Genomic DNA, 22,971 nt, shown 5'->3' with positions numbered 1-22,971 from the left:
AGTTTATTTTGAAAAAATAAAAATGTGAAAAATTTTGGTCCCAAAAGTCATTAGAGGCTGATTCATTGCAAGCTTAGTGTTGTTTACTGTTTGTTGGTTGCTCAACCCGTTCTTGAGTTATAGGCCATCAAACTCACCGTTACAAACCGAAGTTAAAAAAATGTAATGCAATATAACTCAAAAAGTTTTGATCTGAGAAGTCTGATATTTTGCCAGGCGTCTTTGGGGCCTATGATTACCCCTAGGACCGATTTTCATTAAAATCTGAGAGATGAGGGTGACGGGCCTGGTACGATCTATCGTGGAATGCCCCAGCGGTCACTCAGTAACTGAGGCTCGTCAGTCACTCGGTAACTGAGACGCAGTGATCATTCAGTGGCGAAGACTATTTCCTCCTACCCAGAGGCCACCAGTTCCTCAAACACCCTGATAAGACATGTTCCTGTTCGACCCCACATGCTTTAGAAGCAGGTGTTGTACCGCACTAAGGACAAAGTGCCAAGAGGCTCCTCGACGTCCATTCAATCTCGTTGGAGATGTTTCACCACGATAAAGACGACTATCCGATTCTGGTCTGTATTGAGCATTGCATGATTAAATACAACAATAAATACCAGTAAATATTAAACTATGACCATGGCCGGCAGTCAAGTCATGGAATCGCTTGCTCCATTCTATTTACATCGCACAGTTGTACACTCGCATCAGACGCATATAAATACCTCTCACAGTACCAAAACTCTTATCAACATGCACACGGAAGCGCCGAACACCGCAAAACAGACCACACATTGCAGGCCTTCTACATCTTAAAGCACATCATCGCCTGTGGAATTCTACGCTGCGGGGTTCTCGCGAGTGGTCCATGTGACCCGACGGCGATGGCAGAACATCTCTTGACATTATGTACATTTTTCAACAACCCTCTTGTCTGGTAGCCTCTCGGGCGAGACGGGACATATGGTCAGGTACGAGACCAGGCCGCGGGAACGGAGCGGCCTGGCCAACTCCGCCCTACAGACAGCGCCGAACGCTGCAGCAAGACAGCCCTGCAGACAGGGGAGAGACGGCCTGCAGACAGCGCCGAGCGCGGCCGTGGCTCTTCGTGACCGTCCAGCCGGCAGCTACAAGCACACTTGCACATGCAGGCCGGCGTCGCCGGTTGTGAAAGCGTCGAACACAGCCTACATCTGTATCAGTTGCATGTGCGGCCGCATGGTGGCGAGTGGCCCCGGCCCGCCGAACGGCCACTCCCAGAAAACCCGTTAGACCGTGTGCTGTGCCCCTGATAGCCTGCAGTTGTGTCACGCGACGACCGCCGCCGATCCGAGGGCCGATCTGGCGAGCGGCGTGCCCGTCAGGCGAGCGGCCGGTCGGCCGGGGCCCACCACCCCGCTGCCAAGTTCAAACAGCGTCCTCGGTGCCCGGCACGGGCCCACGGAGCGGCGCAGCGCACCGGTCGGTACCGTCGGCAAGTTCTGCCCGAAAAGCTCGTGCGCTCGGTGGGCCGCAAGTGGCCCTGTTTGCCGGCGGCCCACACGAACGGCGTCTCCTGAAATCAGCAGCGCCGCCGCCGCCGCCGCCGCTGCACGGCCGGCACGCCGCGGCGTGACGCGCCACGCCAAAAATCCCCGGACCACCGCCCGCATCGCCGCCGCCGGCTCCCGCGCCACGTGGGGGGGGGGGGGGCGCGGGAGAGTTCGGAACAGGACTTCCTCGTCCCCCCAGGAGTAGGTGACGGCGCGGCACGCGACCCCGCAGTGTCCGCAGCTGGTACAGCTCCGGGAGCACATCTGGAGCAGCCCCCTGCGGCCCACGAGCGGCGGGTCGGAGACCGCGGGTGCGGTGGTCGGACCGGGGGTGACAGAGGCGCCGGAAGCGGCAGGCCGTCCCGGACACTGCGGCTGGTCGTGGGGTGGGTGGGGATGGGCGGCGGAACACCACGGGGCACGTCCCGGAGGTGGGGCTCCAAAGACAGGCACGTGGGGCGCAGTGGAATGCCTGGCACGGAGCGCGCCAGTCGGGTCAGTGCCCAACAGCCACCGATGTGGCATTGCTTTGAAAGGCTGCGTTGAACGCAAGTTTGTTGACAATAACGTTACCATATTTGACAATGAACATTTAAAACGCTAGCGCAACGTCTTGGGAATATCAAACTCTCCCAGTTTGTCACACATGTCTACAAAAGTACACGTTTCATGCAACACCTACACAAAAGTTGCGAAAAATCAATTACAAGCGCGTCCACGTTTAGCGTGTGGAAGTTTCCTCCACACGTGCGTTGCTGAGATCGGACGCGTTTCCGAGCGGCGGCGGCGGTACCGCTGTTTGCCGGCGCGCGTGGCGTTCGCACGCTGTTGATGACGTTGTGCTGCAGCGTATGTCGGGAAAACAGCGGGGTCGGCGGCCCTGCTCGCTCGGTCCGGTCGTGACGGCGCTGATAGAGCAGCGGCTCACACTGTCCCGACTCGAACCACAGCCACCGCGGCAGCATTGACGGCCTCCGGCGGAAGCGGCCTGCTCTGGACCACTCAGCGGGCACGCGACCTGCCCTCCAGGCACTAAAAAGGCACGGGATAAGATACCGGCTGTCCACGGCCTGAAGCTGCGTCCGCGTACAGCAAGAGCGAGCCATGGCGACTCCATTTTCAGTTTGTCCGAGTGCCAGTCGCTGCCTCCGCAGTCGCTCTGTTTTGGTCGGTCGCTGGTTTGCGCTGAGTCCACCGCAGATTCCGGTGCCGGACGCGCGAGTCCAGAGTTCAGCTGCGGCGGCCGACCGGGAGTCCCTGAACGACTCCGACTCCGACTCGGCTCGTTCAGACGAGGGACACATCCGGGGGCGTCTTCCAGTCGGCGTTGGGCCCGAAGGCGTAGACCAGACGGCGGCCGACCACTGGCTCCAGGATGCCCGGCTTGTAGTAGTATCTGCAACGGACGCCTCCGGTCAGAAACGGTCACTGTACCCACAATGACCAGCGGACCGCGTCAGTGCGCGGCATGTGTTTCAGCTCGCTCTATACACAGTGACTCAGCACTTCGACTGCAGTAATGCTGCAGGTGTCTGCACATGAAACGAACACGAAAGTAAATAATGCAAACGAACGGCAGGGAACGCTTAGTTCTGAACACGATGAGGGCTGCAGAGCATGTCATAAAAGTGACAAAATCTTAGCAGGTCTGACGTCCATTAGCCTCTGCACTCATAGTGGCGTTCACGTGTTTCTTGCTCTGCTCCAGTTATCTGGTTTTTCTAATTTCCAATAGATAAGAGTTCGAAATCAATTCGACGAAAAGAAACCCCACCCAGCCGGTGCAACACACCCGGTCCCTTCTCAATAGCTTCTCCACTGACCACTACCGAACGGCGATCGCAAGAAAACGAAACGCAGACCGGGCCACTTAGGAGCGAGAACTGGATCATTTCTTCTCAAACTGTCGCAACTTTCGCTATTCACAGGTGACGGTTGCAGAGCACGGTGCAATGCCGAGCACCGACCGGACCCCAGTGCACGTGCACAACTAGACAAACCAAACTGGTCGCTGGGCCCGTGTCAGTCCTGTCCTAACATCGGGTCGGATGTTGCGGCGGCCCGACCGAGACGTCCGGTCCACGTCGCTCGCACCGCGGCCCGGTTGCGTGTTGCATGCTGGCTCATGCGCAGGGTGATTATCATGTTCGGAAATGCCATAATGTAAGTGGCATAGAGCGTGGTTACGGAAAACGCACACCTATTTATCGAAAAGGCGTTAGGCTAGTGCGAAATCTGACTGACTCGCCTCGCCGCCAAGAGTCGGGTTGGCCAGGCCAAGGCCGGGCAATGTGGGCGCCGCTGAGCGGTACCTGGCGGCGCGTGCCGGCCTATCTGCGGGTCGAACGGAGCCTCTCATGGCCCCCTCTGTTTGCCGGGCCGGTTCTCGGTGCAGTGTGCATGCTGCGGTTCGGAGTGACCACCTGTGGTCGGCCGACAGCCAGGGGCCGCAGAGCGGTGAGCGGGGGGCGCACGGCGCGGCCTGCTGGGAGCCGAGCCGCCACCGCGGCCCGCTGCAGGCGCGCCGATAAAAAACCTGGCCGGTGCGGGCGCCGCCTTTCTCCGTCTGCTCGCGATGGACACAATGGCGGTCCTCGAGCAGCGGCCGGCGACCGGCCGGCCGCCGCGAGACGCCCGCGTCCACCACCCTATCTGATCTAGTTGCATAAATCGCCTTTTTGCGGCCGGCGGACAATGACGTTAAAACTGGAGCAGCGGCAGCAGCAGCAGTGCCGGCTGGTATGAGCGGCTATCGCGCCGCAGTTGCAACATGAACTTTTTGGAAGCACGCTGGAGCTCGGTCGTGTCAACGGCGCGGAATGCACCGACAGGACCGGCGGGCGGACACGCAAGGACACTGCACGGTGCCAGGCGGGCAGGCCGGTCCACCGGCAGCTTTCACGGCCCGTCAAGGCTGAGGCGCCGGCTAAGGAGTGAGCTGACGCCGCCCCAGTTCGCTGCTACAGACGCCTTGGCGGCCACAGCAGACCAGCCCAATCGGGACCACGATGCCGTGAAAAAAGCCGGCATCAAATAACAGTTGACTCATGAGCAGTGCGGCGTCATATTCGATGGGTTTTCCATTGCCCTGGAGCTGATGAGTAATAATGATGTGGGAGGCTTTACCGTCGGCAGACCGTCTTTAGTGGCACGGAACCGGAAGACTTCTTAGTCAAATGGAAGCGTTGTATGCAAAACGGAGTCTTAGCGATGTGACAGAGGCTGACGTAACGTAAGCTGAACTACCTGCTCTTGGGAATTCATGTGTAAATCCTGAAGGGCCTGAATTACACGGCGGCCACAGCTCAGTCGTGATGGGCAAACCATAGCCTATCAGATAGTTGCGTGCTGCTGCCCTTCTTGGAGCAGCCTGATCCCGCTAGACTTAAAATAAACGGTGCTTCCCTTCACCGATTAAATCATCGCCCGTTCACGGTACAGCTGTCGGCGCCAGGGCCGCCCTTTGTTTTTCGGGTGATCCCTCTCATGATCGCCAGGATGAATATCGCAGCACACACAGCACACTCAGACTCAGCGTCATCCTACGACAATCTGCAACGGCAATGCGATACCTATCGCCTGAGAGCTAGACGAATAATTGGGTAGTTACCATCGTCCCGAAATAGTGTCATCTGCTGTTATGTGCCATGTGAGTCAACCGTCACTGAAGTGAAGCCGCACTATCTCTGTGAAACGTTTACACGGAACCGCTGCCCGCACCCCCGCACTCATCTGAACTGATAGGCACCGGTGAGGCACCAAGGATTTACCCGCCCCAGGTCAGGGACAGGGGAGGCATGGGGAGGAGGGGGGCCGAGGAGACTATCAAACCCGACTACACCTGAGCCTCCACACAGGGCTAGTACCCGCAGACTCAGACACTTGGCCGAGCCGACAGAGCTCATACAACGAGCACCTCAGGGTACTACCCGATAGACGAAGTTTACCAGTTCGAAAGGCGTCGCTGAGGTTCTCTTCGCACCAAGGTAGCCAGGGGATCCCCAGCCGTCAATGCAGAGTACACACAATGACTGAGCACTCCAACAGCACCGAAACCCCCTTCCACCCGCCGCCCACCGCCACCACCGCTAGTCACGTGGCACGAGGAAGACCCTCGCAGGAGGCGCGCCGACCAGCCAGCAGCAACCAAATGAGACTGACGGCGACCGTTTCCTCATAGGAAAACCTAGCCGTTCGCGTGAGTGCCATGGTGCTCCCTCACTAAAGGGGTTGGTTGAGGTAGGTCGGCAGCTTGGCGTTTTCCTTGTAAGCTTCACAAATAAACAGTGCGCAGCACGTGGCCTTACCTCATCGCCCTGGAGAGCTTTTCGTAGGTCATGTTGGTCTCATAGCCCTTCCTGCTTCCCCAGAGGCGCGCCACGGCCTCGCTCTGGACGAACTTGAAGCGTCCCTGCTCGAAGTCGTCCCACTTGATCATGGAGGGGTTGTGGGACTTGTCGTGAAGCAGCGCCAGCAGAAATTGCCACAGCTTTCCGATCTTCGGCTGACCTGTCAGAGGGAGCAGAGGGGTCAGGTTTGGAGAAGGCCACCAGCCGTTACACATTCAGGTATTGAAACTATAATTTCTAACCAAACTGCGATGACTACCAATTTGCCTGCCGTAGACAGCTAGAGATTATGTAAGGCTAGTTGTACCTATACAACTGTCGACTTGATTCCAGGTCAGACCCAGTTCTCACGCGGATGATTGACAAAGGTAATAGGTATTGAAATTCTGGAATCTTGCGTGGCCTGCGGTTCTGCGCGGCTCCAGGTTGCAGCGCCTCAGACATGTGTCTGTTGTTGCGTCACCTTTCACCCGACTTCCGCCGCGCACAGGCCGGATTATTACACCACGCACCCCAGCCACGCCGGTGCACGCGCACGCAACGCACCACCCGGCACTTACACGTAAAAATGCGGTAATTAAAAGCTCACAGATTCGACGCAAACAGATTCTGAGGCGGTGCATGGTAGCCGGGAGATAGGGTCACGCTGTTTTGCTTCATCGGTATTAATCACGAGAAATGCCCGAAGCAACTGGCGAAAAACGCTTTGTGTGGGCAGGCACGCTTGATAGTGGTAGCCGCTTTAATCTGCCATGTCAATGTCAAGTCAAGTTATATGAACATGACACAATCTGTGTTAAGAGATATTGGAGACTAATGTCATCAACTCATTCGGTAAGAACGATAAGAAAGAGCGCCGTCACATGTCAGACCCATCAGCAGTTTTGCGACCAATACCACAGCAGTAAGAAAATCCCTTCTAGCGAGATGTGTGGTTAACCTCAGAATCTCACAATGGTTAGAGGAGATCATTTTTAAAAGAGACATCTCAAGCGTTAATCGGCTTACAGCGTAACGCGTGTAGTACATTAAGATCTTATCTTGAGTGATGTGATCTCAGCTTTAGTTAATGTCGTTACAAAAGGCAACACGCGCCAGGCTTCTTCTGCAGGAGAGAACAACCAAGGATTTTGAAAGAAGACGCACAAGTCATTCATGGCTCCCAGTACCACTACGCTTTTTGGCGTGAGAACCATCACATTCCTTATATACAGTGAATGAGTGAATGAGTGTCGCTCGTGGATATACACAAAGCTAAAACTAGCAGAGTCAGTTTCATTTTCAGTCAAGTCTCTTGACCTTCAAAACGCTGACCCAATTATCCCTTACACGGATCTACCCACTCCGAAAGTGAAAGAGCTTCAGCATAACATACTCAACACTTTCTACTGACTACTGCCGTGCCTTTTCAGAATGCCCGATCCGATTCGCCGCCATTCGCGATTCGCGGGTAAAGCCTAAAACGTTCACAGGCCACGCTATTGAACAACATTAACTATATAAGCAGCCGAGGTGCCATAGCCCTTGACACGAGTGAGTTAGCCACCTAAATCAATATCTGACTCTGACGGTACTCATCCGCTGCCGAGGCAGACGTAACCCTGTTATTCATATAATAAATGCGAACTTCGGTTATTGTCGCCATGATGCCCGATTGCCTATTGTAGTCTGTACTGTATCACCCATGCCTAAAGCGCCCTCTGACCCGTGAGACCTCATACGCCGGCCAAGCTTCACGGGGCTTCCCGTCGGCCGGGCGAGCTGTTGACTTTCGCCGAGCTGTATGTTTGTGTGTGTTGACTGAGCCGACTAAGAGCTTTGGGACGCTGGTGCGGGCACTCGGAGCCCGATAGATGTGCTAAGCCCAGACGGGACAGACATTTCGGGACTCAGATCCCATATCCTAGACAGCACAGACATTCATGGTTCCGACAGCAGACATACTGTCCTACAATGACCCCGCGACACCACTGTCGTTCATGTAACACGATATCGGGACAATTACACACAAATACACATTACACGGCAGGATTGCTCAGATTTTGGGACCCAGGTAGCAAACGACAGATGAATTGGACCCAGCTAGAACGGACATAGTAAAGTCTAAACGCGAGAAGCACGGATCCCAAACCGCGTGGACGATCATGGGTTGACAGTTCTATTAGCGTTCTCCGCTATACTCTTTAGTGACTTCACCGACTCTGTTCTGTGGCTGAAGTGAGCTAATTGTATACTGATCTGGTCAGGGCGGATTGGAGGGAGGGGTGTTTGGATGACAGCTCTCTCGGTACTCGAGCCGACCCCGCGGGCACAGTCGCGCACGGGCGGTGACTTGCGGTTACGTCCGGCGTCCTCAGCTCGGCTGACGTAACGGGCGGAATGACACGTGCGGCCGAGGAGCTACGAGTTACGACGCGATGAAATAATACTGAGGTTTACATCACGTCATAAACCTCTATGTACAGAGATCTGTGATCACGCATATGACAGAAGAGGTGAGTTCAGCTGTCATTTATCACTTCACTAACAAGAGACCCCCTGCAGGTTAGATGACCTAGGCTATGAGCCAAACAGCAAACTACAAATGAATCCAAATACCTCAGGGAAATTGTAAAATTTTCATTGGTCTTCTACGAAATCACTTTTCCAGGCTCTCAATTATAGGGCAGGCTCAAGTATGCAAATGACCACCTGACCACCAATTGACCACTTGGCCACGCTTATCACGCGTGCAGGATGGATCACACCAAGAGAGAGCTGCTAAACAACTCGGCGCAGGTCTTCCCAAATCCCATTATAGTCTGAGGCCGTAGCCGACCCTCCAATGACCGTGGCCGTGCCCACCTCTATGACCGTGGCCGTGCCCGCCGTGCCCGTCCGCCGCGGCGAGACGGTGGTTCCCGGCCACACCAGACCAAACACAGTGAAGGAGAGGCCTGGCGGGCGGGTGGGCCGGGCCGCGTCCCTGTCCCGGGACGGTACCGACTTCACTCCAACCTGGAGTGGTCGACACAAGAGCCGACTCGAGCACGGAACGTACCGGGAAGGGTTATAGAGGTCCGGCATGGGCCGGAATGGGAAGCGGACTGAGTGTTGTTGGACAAAAGAGATAGGGAGGGAAACTACCCCGACGTCTGGCATTAGCTGTTTGCTGATTGTTGTCAACTTTGCTGGCTATCGTATGATTTGTCAATATTTGAGCCAGAGAAAATAGAACAAGCAATGTTAACACAGCAAGGTTTAAAGCTTGCGGGTGAATCCCAGTTTCAATTCAGTGCCAACGTGTCTGGGACATTTTTTCACTTGTCTTTTTTCAAACCCCCAACCCGTCTCTCTCTCTCTCTCTCTCTCTCTCTCTCTCTCTCTCTCTCTCTCTCTCTCTCTCTCTCTCTCTCTCTCACCTTTCTGTCTCCGGTTCCTGCGTCGGCTGCCACCGGCCTCAGCTCCGGCGAACGGCGCGCGGCCCGGTCTCTGGACCCGCACATCGGTGAGGGTGTAGCGCGCGCCCGGCGACCTCAGCGGCCCCGGGAAGAAGGCCGGGCTGGTGGCGCGCGGGTCGCGGCCGCTGGTGGCCGGCGGGCTCCAGTACTGCTGCGGCGGTGTGACCGACTCGGCGCCCAGCGGCCGCGGCGGACTGGGCTCCCGTCCGTCGCCCCAGGCCGGCGGGCTGGGGTCGCGGCCGTCCGCCCAGCCGGCCGGCGGCGGCTGGCTGTAGTCGGTCTGGGCGGCACCAAGCAGCGGCCGGCCGGCCGGCTCCGGCGCCGGCGACCACAGCAGCGGCGCCGCGCCCGGCGGCGGCAGCGCCCAGCTCTCGGCCGCGTACGAGTACGACTCGGCGTAGCTCGGCTGGTGGCCGTAGTAGATGGGCGGGCTCTGGTAGGGCTCGACGTAGCCGGCCGACGTAGTCCAGGGGGTGTCGTGCCGCTCCGGCGGCGCCGCCGAAGGCTCGCACGTCTGTGGCTCCAGGCGCGAGTCGTCCAGATTTGTGACTGCACCAGAGGGAAAGGAGACAGTGGGTTAGACGGGAGCATTTCAATGTCAGCCACCTGAGCTTTGCTGGTTCCGTTCCTTGTGCGAAGTAAATACAAATACAAATACCTATCTGAATAGGGATCGCCATCAAACTGATCTTTGAAAATACGTGTATGTATGTTCAAGGCAGCGCGAAACAAATGCCATAAAATCAAACGTTTTAAGAGTGTGACTCACTCGAATGACTGGCGGTGAAGCGCGCTGGAGCATCCAGAGTTGTTGTAGCCTCCACTGGTGTTAGGTCTGAAAGAAAGACATTTGTTAAATGGTGCAATTAGGAACCACTTAGCTTCGGAACGAAAAAGGAACAGACAAGTTATTCCTCATACATGTCAATACAATTTATTTGCCGCAATTGAAAGGACTGGAGAAAGAGGGCGAACGACAAAAGGGAATCACGGAAGAGAGAGAGAGAGAGAGAGAGAGAGAGAGAGAGAGAGAGAGAGAGAGAGAGAGAGAGAGAGGGAGAGAGAGAAGAGGAAAGGGAAGAGAGATAAACAATCATTTCAATAATAAGTTATGCAGCCGGCGTCTCAGCGGGTACTCACAGTGGGGCTGGGAGTGGCCTGGAAAGTACTCAATGTTGACGTCCTGGAGATCCGCTGGCAGCATCATCAGGTCATCTGCAACACACAGAGGCACCGGACCAGTCAGCAGAGTCAACAGCGGGGCTAGTCAGCGCCGCTCCCCGCCGGCTCGCTTCATCTACCCCAAACAGGGTGGCATCGGGACTGGAGAGACACTGTGGGACATAACGGCAGTGGTTCACGCCCTACCACATCCCGATAACGCACGAGTGAAGCGACTCTGCCCCCTACAAATCGGTGTGGTCGGATGAGAGGATTAGCGACTTGCGGAGAGCCGCAGACGCCGCCAAGTGCCCCCACCGTCCCGTCCTGCTGTCGCGGCCGGCGCGTGCTCCCGGCGGGTTATAAGATTTATGGTCGGCATCCCGTCTGGGACAGGTGGTCCGGTCGGGTCGGGTGCTGACTCGCGTGGGAGACCGTGCTGGTGGTGTAATCTTCCGGTACTTCCGGGCGGTAGACCAAGAGGTGTCACTCGCGATGGAAAGAACGGCTCTTTTGAAAGAGTACCGAAGTGAGGAGCGGTCGTCAGAACATTGGAAGCGGACGTGCTATGATTAAATTTAATTTGAAGCTGAATAATATTTTAAACTTGCATGCATGCCCCAGTGACTCACGTATGCCATACTCGTTAATATAACAAGCGCTGACTCGTAGACATCATTCAGCGGTACGTTGTACCCCGTTCAGCTCGGTACATACAGGACGAACAGGGTGGGAACGGTGGGCGCCGCCAACGACTCTTGTTCCTCCCTGTAGCAACACCGGCAACAGAATTTCCCGAGTTAACCGGCCATTTTTTATCATTTTCCCGGCAGTTTTTCTTGTCCGGCCTTGCTATCTTGTCTGTCCTGCGATGTAGCGCCCGCAAACAAATGACCGAGCATCTGGTGACGATTGTGTAGCATATGCAACTCATTACTTGTACCGGGAACACAGCGCCTGACAAAGGGACACGTTTTTGTCGCAGGCTTCATGAAACGGCTCGTTTTTACGCGATGGTCGGCCTGATATCGTGTTCTCCACGGAGCGGCCGCTGGGAACGGCGGCAGAGGTTGCAGATCGGACCGACCGGCCCCAGTCTGACCTTCGCCGTGACTGACTGTTTGCCAATGTTCCACCGCCAACACCGGCCCAGCCGCGGCGCCGAGCGAAAACGGCTCTCTGCCGGCGCTGCAGTGACTGACAACTTAAACAAACTAGGTACACATAAAACACCGCATTTTTCAATAATATGCAAAAGTTGCTGATCAATGATGGCAACTTTGCCTAAAGCGCCTACTAAAAGCCTCGAACAAAACTTATTCAAATTTCACTATGAAATCAGTGATTCAGTATAGGAAGAACAACTGAACACTTTAACCCGCGAGTTGCTGGGGGGGGGGGGGCGTTAAACGCCCCCACTTTGTTCGCCGGGCCATAGCATAAAAACGGCGCGCCGCAGGCGCGCCAAATTTTGGGTACCTGTAGGGAATTGATTAAAGTTTATTGTGACAAAGTTTCAAAAAAATCAGTCGGGAAATTTTTGAGATATCGAGGTTTTAGTGACGTCATGATTTCTGAGTTTTCGACCAAAAACGGCATATGTTCAAAAAATCATATAAAATCACAGAATAGACATACAGACATGCCGTAAACGCCATTAGACTGCCAATACCATGAACAATCAAATGGCAATCTTCGATTATTGATTATCGTTCCGCATTTTCCAAAATCTTGAACTGAATCTTGGCAATTTCTCGTGACTACTTCATGACCATGATACATGTATTTCTTAAATTGAACTTTTTTAGCCAAACACGTTCACATATGATACAATGAATGCCACCATCGTGTTCTACGCCCCAAATTACCCATAAAACACGCGTCACAGGCTGCGAATATCAGTTTTGATTTTCGGGGATATGTGCCTGCCCGGTTGACCTGACCTTGACCCTGACCTATGCTTGACTGACCCCTACATGGAGCTGACACTCTTGTAGGCCTTATATGATGGATTGTGCACCGTTTTGACAGAGTTTATGACGAGAGGCGCCCATTGCGAAGTCCTGAAGTCCATGCTACTGAAAGCCCGATTTTAGGTGTTTGACCTGACCTTGACCCGACCTGTGACCTCAGAATTCAACTTTAAAGTACTCATCTGAAGCGTCTCGTCGCGTTCTTTCGTTTGCCGCCTCGTGCGTTTCGCTGCACCTATTGGTTCTCGAGTTATCGGCTGGGGGCGTTTAACGCCCCCCCCCCCCCCAGCAAACGGTGGGTGGCGAAATACCCCAGCAACTGCCGGGTTAAGGCATCTTTGTTTCCAACTAGACTTCCGAAATGCGGTTTGTGCGAGCATCCAACCACAGCAGCCGAATGACTACCGCTAAACCAGACAAAAGCAAACATCAGTGTTCTTTTAATAGACCATGGGCTCCTGTAACAATCGTGCACCGCAGGGTGCCAAAACGGTCATCGGAACTTCTCTGTATGCACAAAGGCCTCCTTAATGCAAATGCCGGCTAGTCAACAGGCTGCCGAGAACGGGCGAGGCTCGATGTGTCAGCCAAACTTGAGCCGTGCCCGCCGAGATACAGCGGTGACCACAGGCCAGACCTGCTGATTGTAAACACCCCGAGGCACAGAGGTGCCAACCGTGCCAGTGCGGCACACAATGCACAGAGTCGAACCCTTTTGCAGCAGTCAGAGATCAAAGACACTAGGCAAGTTACATTTGTGCAGTAACTATGGCTTCCAAAAAGGGATCTAGAGAAGAGACAAATTGACTAGGTGAGTGTAAAAATGGATCAATTAACATCAGCCACTGACCCTAAGAACGTGTGTCTGTTTGGTGGAGTTATTCACCTCTGCTGACCGCAGCGGCGGCAGCTGGCCGGCCGGCACCGGCTCACACCTCTCGCTGTCCCGCTGGACGTTGGCCGGCACCCCGCTCTCCCGCTGGCCGCGCTCGCAGAGTCCACTCTCACAGACAGCGTCCGCACCCGCAGACGGAGCTCACGCTCACGGTAGTCGTGCACGACCAGAGAGCTGCAACTGACCCCGAGCCAACACCGTCGACACGATTTCAGCTATCGGTAAAATTCCGCCCCTGGCCGGAGCCCAATTTCCGTGTCTCTCAGGGAAAGGCCGCCGCGGTGATGAGCTGAACGCGGCATTTACCTCTGTTCATTGACAACTGTTGTCAAGTTGTCTGCGAAACAGTGCCATAATCGCACCACACCTTGGTTAGTTTATTTTGTGCATTTCCGGCCAAGTTTGTGACGTTCAGACGAACGGATTTGAAGTCATTTCCGTTCAGCCCTGAAGTTGGAGGTCACAGTTGGGTGAAAATGTTTCATCTGCTCAGCTCTGAGACGTGCGTGCCGAAGGGCGGGGCCATGCGAAGGCCTTCAAGAGAACATTGAAGGAGCCCGACACGCAGTTAATCAGCTAACCCGTCATTTTTGCCGCACACGCGCCGAGTTCGTGGCTCCGTGGTGGGACGGTCGTGCCGCGCTGCAGTAGAGCCAGCAGATGTAATGGATCAGGGATCGGGGTCGGCCAGCCGGAAATTGATGACGTCATCGGGGTGCAGTGATCCCTGAATCACACTGGCCTCGTGAAACAAGCTTAGCGTTTCACTTGCTCAAATAATTATACGGTTTGTTCTGAGATCTGAAGAGGTTATGCTTTAAAATAGGACAACCAATCGGGCCAAACATAGAAGCCCACTCGCCGCAACAAAGACATTGTTTGGTAAAAATGTGGCATAAATGAAGCAGAACTAGAGCACACAGCTTTCAAGAAGAAATGAATTGCATCGCACAATGGAAGAGCCACTGTTGTCTGAATAAAAATCACCATTGAACACATCAAAACGTGGGCATTGTGAGTCGAAATTCACACACTCGCTCGGCGCTCCCCGTTGTATTTCAGTGGTTACTGGGAAATCGGCACCGTTACCGTTTTCAGACGGTCGGCAGTGGGCCTTTGGACGACTCAGGGCGCCGCTGCGGCCCGCTAGATCCCTCCTCCCTCCCCCTAACAACCTCCGACACCCGGCGAGCTACCGCCGACCGGTCAGCCACCCAGCGGCTTGCATCAGTCGGATTGCGGAGAGTTGATCCGAGCATCGCCGCCATAAGTCGAGCGGATATCCCATTACGGAGGATCACCATCGTACCAAGAGGGTATCCCGAGGTGGTGAATCGCTGCCGTACCGAGTGGATATCCCAAGGCGGTGGATAGCCGACGGATCCGGCCGATATTCCATTATGGGCAGCGTAAACAGAGCAGCGTGGTGTGGTTGCGTGGCTGTTATTGAGAAATGGTGAAAATCGGTAAAACTCGCCTTAAATATTAAACCAGCTGTATTAATGCGTCATAAAAGTGGAAAATTTAACAGTCGCATGACTAGATCCCCTTTGATCAGCAGTATTTCACGATGCAGAATCCTCTTTGATCAACGCTGTTCCGCGATGCAGCATGTCAACTTTAGAGCGACATGATCTCTCATGAGCCCAGCTCTGCTGGGGCTGATCCTCGGTGTCCTGAAGTCACCATCTGATGCACCTGCGCCCGCTGACACAGCCGCTGACACGGCGCCGCCGGGCCGGTGCCTGTCGCCGACTGTCCCCGGCCGGCCGCCATTGTGGGCCGTTTTTCGCGCGGCGTCCCAGCTCGACGGCCGGCCATGATGTCGTGGCAGCGAGCGTGTCGCCGCGGAACCGGTCCCCGCCGCTCGAATCTGGGGCTGGGAATCGGTGTCGGCGCAGCTCCCAGGCGGGCGGGCGGGCCTGACTCACAGCCCGCCGCCCTAATGGCGGAGCGGCCGCGCTCTAATGGCCGTCACGACCCGGCGCTCCGTGCCGGCCGCTCGGCGCCGCACTTTTGACAGCGCCTTTTGGGGCCGGATCAGCGGCCGATTTTTGCGCATCTGAGGCCTGAGCCGCCGGTATGCCGGTGACAATGTCGGGCTTTAGTCATAATCCGGCGAGCGCTCCAGTTGCACGACTGTGGGCCGGCCGGCGGCCATAGTTCCCAGCCTCGGCGGACGCCATCCCGGCCGGGGGCCTGACGTCAGTGGCTGCGGAGGCTCCACACAGGGCAGCATCGTGCAGTCACCGACCGCATCACATCTGCACCGAATTGTTACATCATGATTGTACATTGTGTGGCTGCTTTTGTGACTGCTTGCAACAAAATGGTTGGTTAATCAATATGCAAACGCATCTTATTCAACAAAAGAAAGTCTCATTCCTTTTAGCCGTCACCGGGTTCAGCATTGGTGCCATAGGTAGGTAGTTAATTTGGGTACTTCTGTCTGATTGATATCAATAATCGATCGACAGAAATGAGACAGATATGATACAATTTTCATTTAATATTGCAAGTTGACAGCGTTTGGATGGCTGCTTCGAAGTTGTTTTTGCCGTCATATGTGTTTCGTATGTAAAATGGGACTTCCAAAATGTAAAGTGTCCCTTTTCCTAATATCTTGCACTTTATTTTTAACTTCAACAGCTGAAGATCGGAGTGCTTTGCGGCTTGGATATCTTGTGAGAAAATAAAATCGAGGAAAATGAATGCAAGTGGTAAACGCATAATAATCATGAATTTTACGCAACATAAACATCATTGAAATATCTATAAGTTTATTTTTCAGGGATACCTCGCCAAAACCATGCCTGCTCATTGCTCGATCATGTTTTCATCGAGAAACAAAAAATTAGCGTGCCAAGGTTTGGGAGAGCTGAGCCCAGTCCAGTTTTCTGCAGCTCTTGTCATGCTCTAGGTCTGCACCGTGTGATTAAGCAGTCGGCATTCCCAGTCCACTGGCTTTGTCACCGCGCTTGCGTGCCACCCTTTGGGTACCATGCTGCATGTCGGTGACACAAAAACCTTTCAGACGGCACGCAACCATTTTCTGGGCCCGAGCCGCCGGCTGAGGACCGAAGGCATTCCTGCTGCGGGATTTCGAGAACAATGATTGTATATCTTGCCTGCAGTGGACAGGTCTGTTTTTACGTTTGACATTTCCGGGCGCGGCTGACGCCGCGACATGACCGGCCGCCACAAAAGTCCTGAGATCTGGAGCGGGCGCGGGGCGTGCACGGGCGGCCGGCCGGACGCGGCGGCAGGGTGCGGCTCGCCGGAGACGCCGATATCTCGCTGACAGCTAATGTCACACGACAGAGCTGTACCGCCAGGCACGTGTTTACCCGGATGCAGAGCAGAGATAATTGGACCATTTTAGGCGCCGCCAGATGCGGAGATAGCTGGCTGGTCGGTCGCCGGGGAGAGCTCATTGGCAGTTTGTATTGCAATGGGTATTGCTTTCATTAAAAAACTCATAATCAGCATTGAGCCAGCATCCAGCAACATGATTTATCATTCGGCATGGAACGGCACTACTTCAAAAGGGCTATGTCATAATAATTTGTTTGATGTCGTCGATTTAGAACAATTGGTACCTGAAGGAAGCCGTCAACAATACTTTTTGGAAGCTTGGGAGAAGAAAATATGAAAAGCGCTTTCTGAGAGTAAATTTACGAAATTCGAAGCTAATTGGTGAAGATGGAGAACTTATTAGGATGTTATTGGAACAAGCGGTCAATTTCGTCGCTGCTCTCAATTATCAGAGCTTGTGTCTGGCGTGGTAGGCTGCACCGCACAACATATATGTAGGCCGGCACAGCCTACCACCTGCAGTTTTCTTGGATTCAGGAAAGCGCCATGCGGTAGGTGGCACACATCATGAATAATGAATCTCATGAAGTTCCTTATCGTCTTGAATCGCAGTCATCGTTGCATCCAAACGTCATCTAGATTGGAAATCGCATTCTGCAAATTGTTCGACCGCTATGCAGGTCGCCAGGTGAGAGTACGCTACCAGCATACCAAATACTTTTCATGATCGGAACCGACAAAGCAGAGTTGATCAACCATTGAAAGTCCTTGTGAAATACCTACAAAATGACAAAATGCAAAATTCGATTGCGCCGTCCTGAGTCGACCGTTCTTTGTCCGCCCGTTGACCGTGTGAACGTCCGATAGACAGTGCATGACGTGGCAAGGGCATTGGCGTTGGGTAACGGTCGGACGGTCTACTGACACCCGCAGCCGAGTCCCGGCCCGCCCGGCCCAATATGGCCACTCAAAGAGTGAATGTCTGTGGCCGTCCTGCACGCAAGACCACCCGCCGGTGACGTCATTGGGATGGGACCAATCAGCGGCGCGCTCTGGAGCTGACGACACGGCCGGCGGCGCATCACCGACGGCCTTTCCCAGAACACGCACTGAAATGACCAATGGGCTCGGATCCTGGGACACTGTGGGAAATTTCACGCTGCCTGACCGTGGGATTTGAGATGGCGGCGGATGACAGGGGGCCGATAAGCCATCCAGCAAATGTCAAGCGAGTACTGCTCACTAAGACAACTAATTCAGTTGACAATTGACAGAGCATCAGTTGACAGTTTGTTTTACACTTAAATATTTCTGTCAAACCTCTGCAAGTGAAAGGCATGCAAATTACGCAGATTTGGCAGAGCGCAATGATATATTGAAAAAGGAGCCTGAGTTTGTGCTCCCAATTGACCAGGGGTAGGCTCGATTTATAAGGAAACGTCTTAAATACAGGTTGTTCATTAGAGAATGACGTAAAGTTAGGCCTCGAGGGGAGGGGGGGGGGGGGCACATAATATACATTTTAACCCATAAACAGCACATACTGTTTGCTAGCAGTATATGTTGGTCAAATCGTGCACCGCAAACAATGCCTATCAATCAACCCAAAACGAGGCAGTTACATAATCACGCTGCCACCGAGCACTCCAGTTTAATAAGCTGGATCAGCACTGAGCAAGTTGAAACGAAACCCCCATTTCTACAGAGTTGTATGAAGGGTAGCTGGATTGCGAAAGGAGGGGGATTTTATCAACTCAGAGGTGAGTCAGAGAGAATACGGAGGTCACGAAGGGGCATGAACCGCTCTGTCTTTGCCAGCTCACCTCTTTGGCCGGGGTAATTCCAAATCAATGGTTATTAGTACAGATTTGGCCGGTTTATTACACAATGTACAACGTCAAAGCTTATGGTAATTTAATGCACGGAAAGGTCGGAGCGGTCTCTTGTGAGGTCTCTTTTTACTGCGCATCTATTTGAAAACATAAAGGAACTGAACTGCGATAAAAATACATTGTGCTGGATTGTTATATTAAAGAACTGGGAATAAAACCGTTTTTAAACATGGTAACTAATGTATTATACCGGGCCACTACTTTTCATTTTGCAAAACCAAAAGTGAAAATTTATATGAAGGTTTATATAAGTTTCCAGTTCTAAGCTGTTAAAATATGAACATATGTATGCCGATCACTAAATTCTTTACTCAATAAGACAGTGGCAAAGTCTAACACTTTGTTTTATTCGCAGTCCGTAAAATCACATATTTCTTCCCCTATCTGGGCGCAAGAAGTACGTGAGACACCGAAATTTTTTGAAGCAAGCCCGGAGCGTTAGGAAATAAATGCAGTAGGTACCTTGTGTTCAGACTATTAAAAGCTATTCTGTAAAATAAATGCATGCTCGGAGATGAGCTAAAAGTAAGTGACATTGAAAGATGAGTTCCTACAAAAATTGCAATCGAATAAAACGAGTTAGCTCATCAAAATAACTAACAATGCGAATAAAGGAAACAGCAGCAGGACTGAGACATAATAGCCGTTTTCACGACGGGTTATCCGGCGAATGCACCTGATTTGACCAAATCTGCACCAAATTTCTTTAACAGCAAATATCTTCATTTTATGAATTTATTTCAGTGTTTTAATCGATGATGCTCTCTGATAATATGACAAAGCAGGCATATAAGCAATTAGTGCAACCCTAGCTGATAGCTGCTAAGAGATACACTGAACCTGATTTGACCAGATCTGCACCTAATCTGTACCAGATGTGCACCAAATGTGTACCAGATGGCCGTCGTGAAAACGGCTAATGTGTAGCCGTCTAGCAAATAAAAAAGTGATATCCAGCAACACACATTGGCACATTTGTAGGTAAGTGTCATAGTGATGTCATGTCATAAGTCAAATTATTGAGATGACTTATTAAGATGGATACATGTGTCAAAGGTATTACAAATATATCGGTCAATTCTTGTGGTAAAATACATTATACAAATACACTCGCCTAAAAATTGTTTAACAAACAATTTAAATCGCTTATTAGTAATAGATATATATTCAAATTTCATCCTCTAAGCCATAAAATTTCACCACTTAAGTAGCAGAATTTGATAATACCAGTAAAACGCCTTTTGGGCGAAGAACGAGCGAGCGAGATAGTGAGCCCTGCACGTGCGGAAGGGCGAGAGGGTACTTCCAACGGACTTGTGCAAAACACCCTTCTAACCGGTCGCTAGCGGTGTGCCAAATTTGAACGCAATCGGCCCAGCCGTTCCCGAGATCTGGAAGCGGCATTCTGCACGTGCGCACGTGCAAACGGGGTCCAAAATGACTTTTGCACGGCACCCTACTGACCGGTCCCCAACCGTGTACCAAATTTGAGCGCAATCGGCCCAGCCGTTCTCGAGATCTGGAAATGCCCCCTGCACGTGCGCACGTGCAGTAGCACCCGAACCGCAACACATGGAATGCATTGCCTGGTGGGTGCCTACCTGTATGCCAAGTTTCAGCGAAATCGCCCCAGTAATTACCGAGTTACTGAAATGGGAACAAATTTGGCACCTCTTCTTTTTTATTTTGCACGTGCAGTGGGGGTCACTCACATAGATCAATAGTATCAGACCTTTGGTAGAAGGGATGCAGCTACCCTATAAAAATTACCGCAAGACAATCGCTCATGCCGCTGCTGAGATATGGGCCTCTCAAAATCATTACTTTTGCAAAACTGCTTGAACACCCTTGACTTTTCACGTGGCACGTGCCACGACGGTCACTGAGATGTATCAAAAGTAGTCAATTACGGGGTAGAAGGGATGGGGCTACCCAGCAAAAAAGACCGCAGGCCAATCGGTCCAGCGGTTGCTGAGATATAAGCCTCTCAAAAGCGTTACAGGCCGGGCCGGGCCGGGCCGCTCATACTGAGATTTTTCCGTTATATCGAAAAGACTTCGCTTCGCTCGCTGCGCTCGCTCGCTCGTAATAAAAAAGGATTTCGAAAATTCAATAAATGATAAAACTGAGCATGCACATCATATCTGATGCACATCACATCATTCCTGCCCAGATATGGTGCACAATGCACATCATATCACATCATATCTGGGCAGGAAACCAGATATGATGTTAGCTAATCAAAAAACAAAAACATTTAGATTCATCTCCAGTTTTTCACCACGCAATGCCTAACACCTACAATTACCAGGTGTAGAAGACATCAAACATCAAGCAGCATTCAACATTAGCTGGCATAGCAGCTTGATTATAATTGACATATTTCCAATAAAATAAAATGTAAGGTCATGACTAGCCAAAATTTATACCATTTGCACCCAGTGCCGAATTATTTTACCTGAAGTTTACTCCAGAAAGACTACAAATACTGACTGAAGCATCAGCTTCTAAGATCAAAGGGCGACCGGCACTAGCTCCGCGAATACCTGAGCAGACCCACAAACCTTGTGATCACCTGTTTCAAAGCGAGCGGCCACACTTCCACTTTTGTGTGAAAACACGTGTGCGTGTGCGTTGCACAAGTCGCCGGCGCACGCGCGAGGCTGCAGCGGCAACCGAGTGCACGTCTTTGCCGACTCCGGCTTGCTCGGAAACAAATAATTGCCGATTTTGCGGCGTGCAAGTCTGCCGGTCGGGGGACCGGCGGTCGGTGTCTGAATAATGACAGGGATCGAGAGGAAGTGGCGCACGCCCCGGGGTCCCTCCCCTCTCAGAGTCGCACGCCGTTCGTCACACGTGCCCGAGGGTGTGACGCTTCCTCGTGAGGTTGTATCGCACCAGCCGGGAAAACGTAGCACACAAGTCTTGATGTGACACCTTCCTTGTCACGGTAAGTGGCCACCTCACGAACCTACACTGGGGCGTCGGCGACAGGGCCCCCGATGACCCAGACTAGTCACTGACCCCACCCGGGTCGCGTCACAATAACCGCTCGGGATCGTGTCAGCGTCACGTCACGAGACGCTCGTCTTACCTGCCAGTTCCGGACGACGCAGCACCGTCAGCGTCATGTGGTGACTGGCGGGGTCGGTCGGCGGCGGCGGCGGCGGCGGCGGCGGGCGCGCGGCGCGGTCAGGCGGGCTCGGCCGCAGCAAGGCGTCTGAGCGGCCGCCGCGCCGCCGCCGGCCGCCAGCCGGGCCGGGGGCGGCGGCGGGGGCGGGGCCTGCGCCGCCCGGCGCTCAATCAGAGCAGCCGCCGCCGCCGGATCAGGTCGGGCCGGTGTCGGGCCGTGGCGACACTCGCCGCCGACAGACGCACTCGCCGGCTCGTTAGCGCCGAAAATAAACAGTGCGTGTCGATAGATAGCCTTCATGGTGACCGCTCCAGTAAACGAACACGCGCCGGGCTGAAACCTGAGCGGCGCAGCGCGACGCGGTGGGGAGACCGGCCGGACGCCGCGGCCATTTTGTTTGTGGAGAGGATGCGCGGGCGGCGCACTATCGGCGTAATCAGAGCTTTGTGATAACGCCGCAAACAGACCGCTGGCGCCGGCCAAGACGAGGGCGACAAGGGTCCGTGTTAGTGAAGGGGGTGATGAAAGGGTGAGAGGTCTGTTCAGACCGCGAATCTCTCCTTGATTAGAGCACCGACGGAGAATGGCGTGAGCCGTGAACTCTTGGTTTCCCATCAAACGATGAAGGTAGATCACTGGCGGATCCAGAAAGGGAACATCGAACGATGTGATGTAGGGGAGCGGGCACGCATAACTGCTCCAGTCTCCTTGTGTATAGGGGAGATTGGGGCAAAGCGGCCACCCGGGACAAAGCGACTTCCCGTCGTCTCAGCCCTGCACAACAGGCGTCAGCTCCAGTTTACGGGTCTCAATTATGCTTCTCTTCGCGGTAGTTCGAATGAGCCAGACCGGGGTTTTCGACTCGTCGCCATTTTTCCGTCTGAAAGGCATATTTTTCCAGGATACATTTGCATTTATTATCCCTATATTCTTGCGCTTTTTAAATGCTATACCTATTCTTCCGTAACCGTTTGGAAGTTTATTAATTCTCATTCCTGCATTGAGTGGTCATCGTACATGTTCTCTGCCAATTTTAATGCGTTTTGCCCCACTAAAAACAGAACTGGAAGGTTTTTGTCTCGGATGGTAGACGCGGGGCAAAGTGGACGGGGCAAAGTATAGACAGCTTCTAATTCCAAACTTAGGCAACAAACGTTTTTGATGCTGAAATGTATCGTCATGCGTTCACCTTGGCCACTTTTCGGTTATATAGCAAGGTTACCCAAATAATGCAATTCAATGTTTTTCCATTAATGTCCTTGCATTGTTTGCACCTACAGGTGA

At 53.2% G+C, this 22,971-nt stretch overlaps 1 protein-coding gene across 1 annotated transcript; it reads right to left on the bottom strand.

Annotated features, from left to right (window-relative positions):
- Positions 1 to 562: 562 nt before the first annotated feature.
- LOC122384953 (proline-rich protein 36-like) lies at positions 563 to 21,753 on the bottom strand. The gene is made up of 6 exons (XM_043372813.1): positions 21,649 to 21,753; positions 10,459 to 10,533; positions 10,088 to 10,153; positions 9,280 to 9,867; positions 5,837 to 6,038; positions 563 to 2,925 (listed from the first exon to the last, which is right to left on the bottom strand). The coding sequence occupies exons 1-6, from the start codon at positions 21,683 to 21,685 to the stop codon at positions 2,817 to 2,819; spliced, it is 1,077 nt and encodes a 358-aa protein (XP_043228748.1). The 5' UTR covers positions 21,686 to 21,753; the 3' UTR covers positions 563 to 2,816.
- Between the last annotated feature and the right edge of the window lie 1,218 nt (positions 21,754 to 22,971).

This window comes from Amphibalanus amphitrite, unplaced genomic scaffold (assembly GCF_019059575.1).
Source record: "Amphibalanus amphitrite isolate SeventyFive unplaced genomic scaffold, NRLGWU_Aamphi_draft 000204F_arrow, whole genome shotgun sequence".
In the NCBI taxonomy this organism is placed as follows: domain Eukaryota; kingdom Metazoa; phylum Arthropoda; class Thecostraca; order Balanomorpha; family Balanidae; genus Amphibalanus; species Amphibalanus amphitrite.
The sequence above is the reverse complement of the archived record's forward strand: the minus strand, read 5'-3'. Positions and strand labels throughout refer to the sequence as shown.

Bases quoted from the DNA above. Each gene is read 5' to 3' on its own strand.
- LOC122384953 (XM_043372813.1), bottom strand. From the start codon at position 21,685: ATGACGCTGACGGTGCTGCGTCGTCCGGAACTGGCAG. The intron at 10,534-21,648 runs GTAAGACGAGCG...TGTGTGTTGCAG, and splicing joins GCGTCGTCCGGAACTGGCAG to ATGACCTGATGATGCTGCCA. The intron at 9,868-10,087 runs GTGAGTCACACT...CCTCTGGTGCAG, and splicing joins CTTCACCGCCAGTCATTCGA to TCACAAATCTGGACGACTCG.